At 38.0% G+C, this 15,441-nt stretch overlaps 1 protein-coding gene across 6 annotated transcripts in view; it reads left to right on the forward strand.

The window, feature by feature from the left end:
• Positions 1 to 15,441, forward strand: part of GABRB1 (gamma-aminobutyric acid type A receptor subunit beta1) — a 126,248-nt gene that overhangs the window by 64,118 nt on the left and 46,689 nt on the right. For all 6 annotated transcript variants that reach the window (XR_010472197.1, XR_010472198.1, XR_010472196.1 and 3 more), the window contains exon 4: positions 1,259 to 1,479. Coding sequence is in view for 3 of the 6 variants with exons in the window: in XM_065060817.1 (XP_064916889.1) it covers positions 1,259 to 1,479 (221 nt within the window). In the remaining 3 variants the exon portion in view is untranslated. The remainder of the gene's footprint in view (positions 1 to 1,258; positions 1,480 to 15,441) is intronic.

Below are 15,441 nucleotides of genomic sequence, written 5' to 3' on the forward strand. Positions count from 1 at the left end.
AACACTATTTTCATTAACTTGTTTTACTGATAAATCTATAGTTTACAGCTCTGCTAGATACAACATTTCAGGCAGAAAGTCTTTTTGAAAGGGAACAAGTCTGCTTTGATTTAATGGCAACAGTACAGTCTTAAGAAGCCTCTGAAGATGAAGAGAGCAAGTCACATCAAACAGCTTTTATTTTCTATTTCTTAAAAAATTACAGTCCTGGCTAAGATTTGTGAGGATGACAGAGGTAAGGCTTTCCCTCACATAAAAGAAACTCTTACCCTAACCATTTTTTCAACAACTTCTATTATTTTGATGCCACTTCTACCACTAAGATAAGTGACAAAGTGACCTGCTACTTGGAAAAGGGGGTGAAAAGGAGGTGAGAAAGAGAAAACTAATAGTCCACATACTGCTCTTCCAGTCATCTTTTAAGAACTCCATCAGCTATTATACAAAGTACAGGGGCTTTTCCGCTTTAAAAAACTGACTGCCTTTAAAAATCACCAGATTCCCAGAAAGATGGACATGAGAGAGTATATCGGTCGAGAAGCCTTTTAGAAAAATTTCTTTTCAGATTAAGTGTAAACTGAAGGACTGCATAAATGGTATTTCATCTAAGCCACAGCATGATTGTCAAGACATGATGTTCATTTTCCATGCGGTAATATTTGGTTGCCAAGGACAGAAAGCACTGCATTCTCCAGGCTGAGGCAAGATGTTCCCAGCTATCTAAGGTCATTACATCTGGCAGCTTCTGCAGATGCAGAATGGGAAGTTGTTCATTATATGTTCAGAGGTCGTATTTATGCTTTCTCAGGAGGTGTAGGGACTGCTGCCCTTTCTGGACTGTGGGGAGAATCTTTTAAGGCAAAGACAGGGAATATCAGAAGAGGGTCCTCAATGGTATGCAATGCTATTTGGCTGCAGTCAGCTAAACCCTGCCCTTTTCATATTAGAAAAAACCTATCCAAAAATTGTGCAAGTGTGATCCATAGGCTGGAGACCCAAATGTACCATGTATTTTTTTTGATTCGAGAGGTTTTGAAAGCCTGTGGCCAGGGATGGTCACTGCCATTGGCGAGTACATGAAGTTCAACATTAAGGTGAACAGGCCAAGATTCATAACTGCAGTTAATAACAGCAACATCTTCATCTTTAAACTTCCTATTGCTACTGATATTCAGTTTCTAAGAGTTGTCTAAAAATAAACTTCTGTTAAGTTAATTAGCATGGAAAATACAAAAAGCCCTTCTTGTTTCTTCTCTAGGACTACACCCTGACCATGTACTTCCAGCAGTCCTGGAGGGATAAAAGGCTCTCTTACGCTGGAATACCTTTGAACCTAACTCTGGACAACAGAGTGGCTGACCAGCTCTGGGTGCCGGACACATATTTCCAAAATGACAAGAAGTCTTTTGTCCATGGAGTGACAGTGAAAAATCGAATGATTCGACTCCATCCAGATGGGACAGTCCTTTATGGCCTACGGTATGTTGGATTTTTTAATTGGATATATGGCTGTTCGGACAGAATGCAAGTTGTGATTGGCAAGTGCAGGTTGTATTAATGCTGCTCTCCTCTGCTTTTTCCTGGTTTCTCAATGCAGCTTTATGAGTCAGCAAATACCCTATATCTAGACCACCACAATACATCCCAGAGTTTTCCTCAGGGCATCAAAACTTCCTTCAATAGCTATAGCCATAACTAGCAAAGCCTGATGTGCTCCTGTTTCTTTTGTGTCTTCTGTGCGTATTAACACTACTAATGAGTTCTTTATTATGGTTCTCACCCGGTAATCATAGCTTAGACAAACACTTCTTTCCTTCTGAAATCTCTCCAGCAGTTTTTTAGAACAATGTTGAATATAAAATTGGGAGTCATCTGAGGAAATGTGACCTGCATTAGGTAGGGAATAAAAAAGGGACATTTGAAAATTTACATGAATTAAGGATTATCTGTACATCCAAGTACAGGTTTTCTTTAATCTGCTTCGATTTATCACTGCCTATTTACACCACAGCTCCTCCTTCATACAGTGCAACCTATGTTCACCCCTGTAGATAAAAAATTATTCTAAAATCTGAACAGGCACAATCTAATGTTAAGTTACACAAATGAAAAAATAAAACTAAACCACATTATTTGTTATGTTGAGGTTACTGCAGAGCCTGATTAGGCTTTGGATTATTTTTAAAGTTAAGGTAGCTTTGCTCAGGGAGGGGAGGGGGAACCACCACTAAATGGCCTGCTTGAAACAACCTTTGTTTGCTCTTATCATTCAACAGTGAAAATAATGCCTGGATAATGTTAACCTGAAAACATACTTCAGTTAATCAGAAAACAAATAAACAAACAAAAACCACCAAAAATAAACAAAACCAAAACCACAAAAAGCATAAAACCTAGCTGAAATACATCAAAACGGTACCCAAGGTAGGACAAAAAAAAACCCCAAACTGCTTCAGCAATTAGAAATTGAAGTAATATTTGGGGAAAGATGACTTAGAGCTTACTGAAAATAAGTTTGAAATGACCTCTTAGCCTACAAAAACATAGCCTTTTAAACTACTACACTACCCAATCACTCAGAAAAAGCCTTCCAACCCATCAATTCAAGCTTCGTAAGAAACCAAAAAAATCCTCTAAATATTATTATAGTGGTTCATCATAAGTTTTCTTTTGAACTTGTCAGATTCACAGGCAGTGCATCAGTTGCCACTGAGGACTGCACAGGAACTTTGCTACAGCCACATCTCTTCTGGTACAGAAATACTACCACTTGTGAAAAACAAAACAAGGAACCCATGGGGAAATAGCTGATAGACTCCAGGTTGCAATTATCATCTGCTGAACAAAGTATTTGAAAAATACATCTTTTCCCATTGCCTTCAGACTTCCTACAGTTCATTTCGATCAAACTGACTCAGCTTAGCAAGGCAGTTATCATTAGAGGACTCTTTGGCCTAAAAACTTTTCAAAACTTTTTTCAAAACTTTCCAAGCTGACCCCCACGGCAGGGCACTTGGAACTAGATGACCTTGAAGGTCCCTTCCAACCCAAACCATTCTATGATTCTAACAAAATTTATTTACATTCCAGGATTTGCACAGTAGCAAGAACACACATTAGAGCCAAGTAGTCTCTCACAAGCAGTTGTGTACCATATAAGCTATACCTGGAAATGCATGACATACACACACTTCCATTCACATGCCATACATCTGATATCAATAACTATCTTCTGCAGAGGTAGCAAAAGAACCTGTGGCACATCTGGTGAACCTGCTGCAAGTCCTGTCACATACTCCATCCACAAAGCACCAGCCTGCCCAAGAAGCTGTGACCCTGCCCAGGCATTGTACCTGTGCTCTTCCTCTCAGGGGTACTCAGGCAAGCCTCCAGTGCAACAGCAAAGTTGGTCACCTTCACATAACAAGGTTGCTAGTTCATGTGATGAGATAACCTTTCACATTGGTGTAGTTAAGCAGCAGCTCTCCAGCTTAATACCCCATCCAACGCCTCACTGCTCATAGTAGGAAAAGCAAACGTAACAAAACCCCAAATAAACAGAAAAAAACCCCACACTGATATAAAGGGCAACCTATATTCCACACACTTGCAGTCTAGTACTGGGTGATTGCTGCCTTCTCCCTCACCCCTGCCTCACACCCTTAATGCACACTGACACAGGGGCAGCCTGGGGCTCTCCCTGGTTCCTGGGCTTCCCCACCTTCTCACCCCAGAGAAGGCAGCAGGGGCTCAGGCTGCAGCAGGGCCAAGTGTTGCCAGATGTGCCTGTACCCGTCAGCAGTGCTGTCATCACCAAACATATACAGAAGAAGATGCTCAGCTGTCAGGTCTTTTTCACAGCTCAAGCTGCTGTGCCATGTTTTCTCCAAGGACAAGGCAGCTGTTTAGACACATGTGGTGAGCAGACTTTGGTCTGACAGCTGCCAGTGAAAACACATGTAATGTACCTATTCCACAACAAACATCTGATCCAAGGCAAAGATAACAAGTGAATAGAAGAATGAATTTAAGGGACACTGAAATATGTTTCATACAACAGATGGCAAATACTGCACTGTTTGCATCTATTAGCATTCGGTTTTCTCGTGGTAATAAATATGCTTCTGTCAGCCTATATATTACATTTAGATCATACAAACAGCAATTTCTTCATATACCAGATGACACATATGCCTTGTAAGAAATAAAACAGGAGAAAACACTGCAGAAAGTGTTCTTAGGCAAAATCCAGAATGCCTGTTAGAAAATTGAGCTCAGCTCCAATCTTAGCCTCAGAGGTAGAGAAGAAACTTTGCAAAATATTAGCTTGCATTTAGCTTCTATGCAATAGAGTTCAAGACGACAATATCACTAAAACTCTCAGAGAGGAGCTGTGACCTGTGAGTTTCACTTTCATTACCGAAGATGGAGAATTGGCCTGGCATGACTTGAACAAGACAGACAACACTAATTATGCTGCAGGCCAGGGTCTGAGTTCCCAGCAAATTAGGTAGGGCTTTAATCCTTCTCTCGGTGATGATTTAAATGCTTACTTGCTTCCGTGTCTCTTATTCCCCATACAAATTTCTTATTCTCAGTCCAGAGTTAAATGTTTCTTTGCAGGCTCAGATATGAAATTTTACTGTCTTCTTTAAATGGGAATTGGAACCATCACAAGAGCTCTAAATAACCTGCTTTGCTTGCATCCATGTACTTGGCAGTTTGGCATTTATGCAATGTTCAGTCTCAATAGAGTTGAGGACAAATAAAATAAGGTTAATATTCTGTCTTTATAGATGGATAAACAAGGGAAATATGCACTGAATGCACTGGACTGGTTTTAGATCATATATCAAAGGATTATCACCCCAGTATGTCTCCATTATAGTATTATTGCTATGAAGAAACTAACAGTCCCTTTAGCTATTTTTTCCAGTAACTTTCAGCTGCTATATTCTCATACTTTAAAGAACGATGTGTGCACATAAACTTGTACAGACACAGAATACACATAAACCTTCTGCCCTCTAACACTGTGCATTGCTGTTGCATCCGTTACTTCAAATGCTGCTTGTATTAATTATTCACAGTAGTGAATAACATGTAACACTACTAACCAAGTAACTCTTTCAACCTATTGCCCAAGCAATTCAACACACATAAACATATTTAATTCCACATTAATTTTTCCACTGCATTCCATTTCAAATATGCCAGGGAAGTTGAGTGTCACTGTTAAGTATTATGTACCTGAAGAGCGTGATTCTTCAGTTCCTATCAAGTACTCCCACCAGCAGCTATTATTATTTTCTGTGGTGTAGCCACCTGCTTCTTAAGAAAGAAAAAAAATCCCTTTGAGTCAATGTGCAAACCTGCAGCACTGTGAGGCTTGTGTCTGAGGCAGCTCGAGCTGTGGCTAGTTCAAGGAGATGAGCAAACAGTGACCAGTACCTGAGCCCATGGGGAGAAAGCAGTCAGCACCAGTCTGTGCACAGAAGGCAGCATGCATGCCTGAAAATACAGCTGCATTTATTAACCAGGCTTCCTTAGCTGTAGGAGAAAGAGCTGCTCCTCATTCTCAGTGGTTACCAGTGGGGAAAAAGCGCCGAAGTTCACTTATGCTTTCTCATGCTTGGGCAAGGACTTCCCTAGCCTGTATATTTATAAAGTCATAACACGGAATATTTGTATTTGCCTGGGAGCCACAGCACCATTCGTATGTGACATTGCCATAAGCTAAAATGCATTTTCAGGGTTGTTTTTAACACATACAAAACTGGTTAATTTGACACAGTCTGTCCCAGGTGACTTCCCACACACTGCGGTTAATTTGATAGAGATTGCAAACTAGTTTGTATAATATGTTCTGAGAAAAAAAATATATATATATATATATTTTACCATCTCAACACAGCTACAGTCTGCAATTTACCACATGAAGCACAGTAGCACTCAGGCAGGCATTGACATAACAAGATATAACTTATTTTTTTTACAGGGAGGCCAAGAGGTGAGTGACGTGCTTGTTTAAATATTGCTGGAAAGAGGCAGTGCAGGTGTATTCTGTCTCATAGCTCTATGCAAGGATGGTGAAGGAGCACCAGGGAATGAGACAGTGTCAGCATCACTCGTTTGTAGTGAATGAGAGAGCAAATGTAACTGAAGAACAGTTATATGCTCTAGTTGATGAAAAAAAATGTGGTACAGAATAAGAGTATCCTGCAGAAGTTGTATTTTCTTACTCTGTTTTTCAGATGCTAAAAGAGATGTAATTATATTCAGGCACCAAACAAAAAATAGCAAGAATAAAGGAATTGTAATCCAGACACCCCCAAACTCATGACAAACAACCACTGCATTACTCTAGTTAAAATAAAAAGTACTTTTTGACTCCCCAGGCTGGGTGTCCCCTGCAGCCGTCTAACTCACTAGCAACAGACAACACAGCAGTAGCAGCACAAAGCTTTACTTCCCCACTGGGCTTATTGAATTTCAGAAACATTTTTTTCAGATCCAGCCAAACTTTTCTCCAGCTTCAGTGTGGAAACCTGCATTTGAACTCCCTGCCAGCTTAGCTGCATTCTCCTCTCTAGGCATGAGCACTTCTCCCCAAACTTGCCTCCTCCAGCTGCTCCCAGTGCTCTTCATGCCCAGCCTGTGGTTTCTTATTCCTTTACTTAATGTAAAAGGATTGGAAAGGACAGAGTGCTACAGGGATGATAAAGATGATAAATCAGTGGGGGACCAGCACATTTAGTCTCTTCGCTGCATGAAGCTCGATTTATCATTGTTTTACTTCTCCAGCATTTAGCTGGACACTGGAGGGGAAAAAAAAAATCTATGCCCCACATTGCTCTATATCCATCTCTGGAGGCTGCTGGGTACCTCACTGCTTAACACTATGGCTGGGAATTCAAGAGACAATCTCAGTTCAGGCACCTCCTTGCACTGGAGTAGTTGGATTTATAACCTTAATGCTGTGGCAATGTAGTGCTTTATAATACAGTGAAATGCGACCTCACTACTACTTTACTCACAGATTTGTTATATGTAATGGAACATATCAAAACAGGGTTTTATTGTTTTTTAACATCTTTTGATGAAGAATACCTGACCACCAAGATCATTGTAATAAGTTATAACGGAAATCACACAGCCAGAACTGAGGAAATTTAAGACAAAAGTGAGTACAGCCCCTAAAACTTACAGGGTGTGACTTACGTAAACCTTTACTACTGCAGGTAAACCAGAAAACCTGTAACTCCTTATGGGCTTCTGTGTGCAAACCAAAAATACTGCTTCTGAAACACTGGTTTTATTCAGTGTCAAGCACAAAATGGAGCCTGCAGGCTTGATAAAATTAAGTGGTAAATTATTAGTTGATAAACAGTGCAAAAAAAAAAAAAAAAAAATAAAGGGGAGAAAGCTGTTGTCCTGGGCAGGGTGAGAGGTCCCAGGTGTGACCAGGACACAGGTTGGCTGCCTGCCTTTGGCATGAGGGGCCCCACAGACAGACAGCGGAAAGCTGCTGGTCTCACCAAGAGCAAAAATCCTCACCACCGAGAGCAAACCAGAGCCCCGCCAGTGGCATGCAGGGCAGAGCTCAACCTTCTCTTACCCCAAAAAACACGCAGCTCTGTGGGGAGCAACTATATGTAAACTCCTACTGAACTGTCAAATAATTGCCTGCATTGGATGGGGGGATTTTTCCTCCAGTTTCAGCCCACTCAATTTTTATTCCATTTTCACGTAGCATTTTTTAAATGGGAAAATAACCTGGGGAAGGTGGGAAAACACTTCAGGTTGAATGACTCCTATAGGGAGTATGTAAAAAAACAACAACAACACAAAAAAACCCACCAAAACAAACAAACAAACAAATGAAAACATAAACACCACACACCCACAAATCCTTAAGATGGACTCAGCATTAAATATGTGAGCAGTGGCTCTTGTAATCAGTAGTTAAGTACATAAGCAGTCTGCTGGAGTCACAACTGGCTTCATGGGCTTGAATTTAAACACAAGCTTTGGATGCTGTAATCAATTGCACTATCAAGTATAGCACTTTGAGGAACTGAATTATAAGCATGTTGTAGAGTCAAATTCAAGCAGATTCTAGATCAAAATCAGATTATTGAAATTATTTGCTGTCTATTAAAATATATTAACATTGTTTATATTATCTGACCATATTAACACTATCCAAACAATAATAATAATTAAAAAAAAAATAGACAGCATTTAACAAATGTTTAATTTTAAAGCCAAAAGACACTGCAAAGCACATATTGCATATTTTCCTTAGAGCACATAATTTCTTGCTGTGTTGGTATAAATTGATTTTGGATTATTTTCTTATCCTCTGTTTTACAGACTATGTTTTGTCTACTAAATCTGAGCAAGTCCTCCCTTTCTCACATATCAGCAGTGCAAACGTCTTTCAGTGTTTTGGAATTACTGTGCAACTGTCAACCCAATCTGCATTTCTGTATACAGTCTCTTTTTTACTATTTTATTTATTTTTAAAAGAACTCCCTTCACACCAAAGCTCATCTCTGTTGTATATAAATAATGTTATTATTTATAGTTCCCACAAACACATTGAGACAGAAATCAAGTAAAAATAAATTTAAGGGCAGATATTAATAATTAAGTACCTTTGACCAAGAAAAAATTCAAATAAATTTAAATATTCTTCATCCAACAGTAGCATAGGTAATTTATAAGTAGCTATTTCTTTACTTTCTTTTAGAGGGTAGGTATCAGATGAGAAGGGAACTTTTCCATATTTACCACATCAGATTTCTCCTCTCACCAACCATAAAAGCTTGTACCTGCTAATGTATTAGGCACACAGATCTCTTATAAGCAAACCACCAGAAAGAAAAACCCCACAAGCTTTTCACATGTGAGCTGTGTAACTCCTACTGTATCAGTGTGGCCAGTTGTATACATATGCCTGTGGTAGCACACATTTCACCTTTATGCTCTAGGAGTTAGTTCTTAAGTTTGCATAACTTTATATTATTTGCCTTTTCCCTGAAATACTAGATTTTGAATACATTTCTTGCCGCTTATAGCTTGCAAGGAACACCAAATGGACATACACAGTTACAACACTTGTATTTTTGGAAGAAAAACACAAAAGCTTTTCTAAAAATCCCTGCAATTTAACTTATAGAGCTAGTAGGTATTGTTAGCAGTACAGATTGTTTACTATATTTTTTAATGTAATGCTGTATACAGGTAGATAATAATAGAGATCTGTGGTGAATTCTAATGTGCTAACATACTTTAAGCAGTGCATTTCATATCAGCATATATTTAGTATCACAGTATGTGTGTTTTCCAAGTCTTAAAGTTCATTAAAAAGACATTTAATAAAAAGCAAATCCATTTCCCTCTAATAATAAAAATTTAAAAGGGACAGTAATTAAGGTTGTGCTTTGCTGCACATTTCCAATTTGCATGCTATTAATTTTGAGCCTGCTGAGAACAATTATTATTGAGGGAGAAAATGGAAGTTCTTAGCTGCTCAAAACCAACTTTGCTCTCATTTTATTGATGTCGATCAGTGACATCAGTGAAGTACCAGTTCAACGAAAGTCAGAAGGATGGGAGGAGTAAGGGATAAATGTTCACCTTTTCTGTGCAGTAAAAGTATCAGACAGCTAAAAAGCAAACAAAACCAACACATACGCCCCACATTTGCAAAAACCACAAAACAAACACCACATGTGCACATCCCCATCCTCACTCCCCCCCAAAAAAACCCCACAAACCAAACAAAACATACACACACAAACAAACTCTCCATACACACACTGATCCTTCCTAGAATCAGACTGGTAAGAGTATACACTTAGCTTCTCTTTAGAAATAACAGCTAAAAACAAATCAAAACAAGTACAAATTATTTGTGCTTATGTTTTGCAAAATTGTGTATTTTCTACATATGAAAAATGTCCAGTTATTTACGTTCATGGAGAAAGACCAATTTTTCAAAGCCACGTGCTTAACAGTAGGCTTAGTCTGACAAGACACTGATCATCTTCCAAAAAGGTACATATACACCCTCTTATATTACCATCATTTCTATAGATCAAACAGAAAAGTTTATCATCTGAGAAGATAAGTTTGGAACAAAGGGTAACCTGACATCTCCCATGCATCATGGCACATGCAGAAGAAATCTGGGGAAATTAAAACCCCTTGGCACTTCTCAGGACAGGGATATTTCACTCTCTGATGCTCTGACATTCACTGCTGATGTCTCCTTTAGAGGAGCCTTTCAGGCCACAACCAAAAATATGGCCACAAGAGACTGAAATGCAGCATTCTTCATGATCTTCAGATAGATGGCTTTGTAAACTCTGTAAGACAGTGTGATCAAGTGCTTATATTGGAAACATAAATCTACTTCCAGTCCTGTTCCTAACATATTTGTGTAAATGAAGAAGCTGGAAAGTGAATCTAGTGTGGAACTCTTGATATTTTTGGTTTTATTAGCTGATGTGGAATGTTTTAAACTCATTCTCAGTTTGATGATAAACCTTTTTACAAAGGAAATACCATGTCTCTTAAGGTTATCTACTTTTTTGGTAAAAAGGGAGATAATATTTTAGAGTTTTTAAAAGGCCTAACATTTATCCAAGTAAATCACCAGTATGTCCCCAATGCTGTATTTATTAGTTTTAGTATGCTATAACTGATCAAGAGACAGAAAATTTTGCACACACTTGTTTTACTGGTAAGGTTTTAGTTCAAATAATGTCTTCACCCATTTCCCATTATTTTTTTCTCTCAGAAAATATCTGTGGAACACACCATTGGAGTCTAATCAAAAAAGAAAAAAAAAAAAAATCTCAATTTCTATTTTATTAACTCAAACTATTCTACAAGAGGTATTTCAGTACCTGAAGAAATACTTTTGATGAATCTGTAGTAGACATTTCACAAATGAGGGAAGGGAGAAAAGAAAAAAATTGTCAAATTATTTCCTAAGGATTATGCCATTGGCCACAGCTGGCATCATTTGAAATCCAGTTGGCTGCTGGCCTACTTCTTTCTTACAGTCACTAACTGTTGAGTCTTTCACTGAAAGATATAAGTGAAACAGCAATAAAATCAGCACTTTTATTTTTTGGCAGGATTCTAAGATAGTATATCAAATTTTAATTTTTTTAAACTATTTCTTTACATGAGACTGATAATTCTGCTCTTAATGAATGCTGCCTCTTCTTTATATATGGTATGTACTTGCAGGAAATTACTAAGATATGTAAGAATTCCAAGGACTTTCTGGGATGGTAGATGGTGTTAAGCCTACATTTCCACAAAATCTGTATCAGATGGATTTTTTTAAAGATCTAAAGCAAAGAAAAAAGCAAAAAAATGTTGACTTTTTAGCATCTACATTTGTATCCAAGGAACAGCAACTTCCACTTGAAACACTTTAAGATGAGCCAACCAAAACCTCTCATAAGTAGAAAGCTTTTTAAAAAAAACTAATAAGGACTCTAAATAGTAATTTAACTCAAATTTTAAGAAGTTCTAAAATACACAGCTGTTGTACAAGTGTGGGCAACTAGTGTGCATTAAGACCACTGAAGATTTCTGTGTTACCTGGGAGCCCCCTGCTGGGACTCTGCCTTTGGAAAACAAGCAAAGAAAAGGGTTTCGTTTTGAAGGTGTGTCACAGATGTTTCAGTAATATTTAATTACTCTACATATGGTATATTATCAACCTTAGAGTCACTGCATACTTAATTTCTCATAAGCAAATCACTACACAGGAGAAAAATAAATAATTTTTCTCTGCATGACAAATGCATTTGCTTGGTATTAGTTAAATATTTAAAATATTTTAAAACATTCCTAATTCTTGGAAGTGCATGAAGATTCAAAAGGAAAGCCTGTGTGCTAGATATTAAGGATCTAAACTGGTGGATGGTATGTGTGGCTATCATTAAAGATGCCATAAACAGAAAGATTTCAGTTTGATTAACAGCAACACCACCACCACCCCCACAACACACACACACAAAAATAACCACCCACACCAAATGACACCACAAGCAACAACAGCCCAGACAGGAGAGAGGAGAAAACAAACAAACAAAACCACCACACACAAAACCAAAACAGCAGAAACCTAAAATACTTTTAGGGCTGCAGGAAAAGATAAATGCCAGAATTCATCTCTGTCTTTTATGGAAGGGTGATATTTTCATTGTACCATCCGAACTGCAAAGAAATGGACAACTTTTCAGGTACGTGAGCCTCTCTTTTAGGTCAAACAGAAGCAACAAATTTCAAATTAAGTACAAGTTACAACGATTGCTCTGAACTCACAAATCCATCAGTATTTTCTTTCCTGGCAAAACACACATGAAATATTTCAACCTGTACTGCAGTTTCTATCTCCTCCCATTCCACCAAGTACAGCTGTTCAGAGCACTGTGCAATTAAACTACCTGGGGTTATTAGAACCAGCTTTTTCCACAAGTATTTTGTACCCATATCATTTCACTTTTCCGGCTATGAACAGTACTAGCATAAAGCTGAGTTGCCAGGTTTATCTTTGAGGATGTTTTGTAGATCTCCCTAGGAGCTCAAAAGTGAAACTTCAATGGTGGAGTGCCTGCTTCATTGGAAATGGTTTCTCAGTGGCAATGAGAGTTTCTGTCTTTTATGAGCAATGAAATGATGGCTGTTTGGGATATATATGTCATCTTTCATACCATTTCTAATTCCTTTTTTCTATGATTTCTTTATGGCAAAATGTCAGGCTTATTTTTAAGATGCCAGTGAAAATATCGAAGTATTTTATTGGAGAGAAAAAAAAAAAAGTCCTACATGCCCACAAGATTATAAGTAAAGCTGCCTGAATACTGCATAGTGCTGCCCATGAATTTTCACTCACATAGGGAATAACTCAATCTTTTCTCATACTCAGCCACCTGTAGGAAATTTTATCAGTATAAGCAAGATACTATTTGCCAAATTGAAGAGTAATTAGCATCCTCAAAGAGGCAGCCCTGGCCAATGCAAGATGGCCAAATGATCAAAGCTCTTCCCACTATGTCAGACGTGTGCTTATTTTGTGTGAATGTAACAAGAAGTAAAATTTTTATGTAAATATTCCTCCTTCCAAAGATGCCTTAAATCAGACCCAGGAAGAATATACAGGGTGTTTTGAAAAGATGGACCCAATTTGAAATCACCGTATCTCTGCAACCATGAACCGCCCATGAATGAAACTCTTACCATTTGAAAAGGCAGGGTATAAATTTTCACTACTTGATAACTCATTAATCTGTTTGTAAATTTTTGTGTAATTGTAACATATTGCCATCATGAAATATACTGCTTTGAAATTGGGTCCATCTTTTTGAAACAGTCTGTATTAAACTAGTAGAAGCTTCAATATATAAAGTTTAAAATACAACATTTCCAAACCTGTTTCTAGACCCCTCTTCAGGAAAGGTTCCCAAATAAGGTCTTCATTCAAGGGAAAGAAATCATTCTGTGAAACTACTGGGTAAGCAGAATGGAATTTGAACACAGTGTAAAGCTCCTTAGAGCAAACCATGTGCAGCACATAAAAGAAGGGAAAAAAAAAAAAAAAAAAAAAAACAACCTTAAGCTTGTTCACCTGAGGTACTATACTCCCTCAGATGATTTTGAAACAGCAAAAGAGGAGCTAAACCCAGAGTGTAAATCATTCCTTATAAATTACGTATTCCTCTTGCATCTTAATCTGCTGAGGGTAAGAGAGGAACCATCTCTTTGCTTATCTCTGAAGCCATCCTGCTCTTTGAAAATCTGGAGTTCATGATCTCCCACTGAGCAGTCATCAAGGCTGTAGATTACTAGAGCACCTCTTCTTTAGGCTTACCTGAACTCCGAGTCTTAACAATAACACTGTATTTAGCTACTACACATGAAAATAATAGCAAAAAAATTACACAGGATGGAAAGCAGAAAGATGAGAGTTTCAAAACAATACAGGCTGGCACAATGTCTTTTATACTTTCCTGTATTTTCATTATTTATCTTGGAGAAAGAATGCTCATGTAGTTTATTAGGACTTTCCTCATTAAAACATTTCAGAGAAGAACTGCTGAAACGTGAAATCCAGAAGAAAATACAATAGTCAAGTAGCAGTGTCTTATTTCTTTCTTGTCCCAGGTGGAAAAATAAAAAAAAAAAAATAAAAAAAAAAAAAAGACCCCAAACACACACACACAAAAACCCAACATACAACAAGTGAAAGTACCCAACCACCTCTTGGGTATCTAAGAACCCTTGCGACACAGCAAGGTTATGACTGAACAACATGAAGTGAGAATAGACAAAGGGAGAATTAAACACCATAAACCACCTGATTTTACCTGGAAATTCTCCTTAATGAGTCAGACAACTTGAGCTGAAATTTACCTGTTTCTGTGAGCTTCAGTCTTAATTCAGTATTTTAACAACATAGCACACCTATCATCTAAGGAGATTTTTGCTTATTCTGTCCTCATTAACTCTCCACAAGTAAAGGCACAGTAGCATTAAACAGAGTCTAGCATACTGTGCTAAAGCTAAAGATGGAAGAGGCAGTCACAACAATAGATACTGTGAGGAATTATATGTCAACTATTTGTAGAAATCAAATGCAGTTATATTGGTAGGAGAGAACAAAAGCCTGCAAAGTCCAAGCTTGCAGAATATTAAAAACTTACTTGAGGCAGAATGGAAAAGGTGACAAGAAAGCCTGGTAGAGGTCAACACCACAGCCTGAGCCAGGAAACTCTCAAAAGTACATTAATATTATCTGTCCTGATGTTTAAGGAACTGAGGAAGGCAAGACTTGACCTCGTTCAGCTCATGGCTTTGGTTTGTAAACACACTCATTTTGTTTCTTTCATCAAGGCTTTGAGTCTCTCTGCTGGAAAAGCAAATCACTAATATGTCCTCACATACACGTAACATCCAGCTTCCTCATATTCTACAAGTGCATGCAATCTTGTTGAATGTATTTGCACCACCATTCAGAACACAGATAGCCTTCATGGTTTTCGTGAACGTGTTCTCTAGCCAGCATTCCTGTGCAAGTACATCTACAGTCAAAATAAATATGTAAAAAGGTACCATCAGTTACTATTCATACCTTTTATTGGATTTCAGATACAAATTGGCACAGTTTTAATTACAGCCTGTCAGGTCTATAAATGCTAAGTATCGAAGAGTATGTGTATACTGCATAACGATGCATGGAGTGGACAACCTGAACTTCAAGTACTTAGTTGAGCCATTTACCATCCTACCTGAACAGGTGCCCATCTCTGGCTGTCTTGTATTCCCTCCATTTGGAAAATGTTCTGTGCCAAGGAAAAGTCTGAATAGCTAGTAGATTTTGAATGCCTAATTTAGATAACCCGCAAAACT

This window comes from Columba livia, chromosome 4 (genome assembly GCF_036013475.1).
Source record: "Columba livia isolate bColLiv1 breed racing homer chromosome 4, bColLiv1.pat.W.v2, whole genome shotgun sequence".
NCBI classification, from domain to species: domain Eukaryota; kingdom Metazoa; phylum Chordata; class Aves; order Columbiformes; family Columbidae; genus Columba; species Columba livia.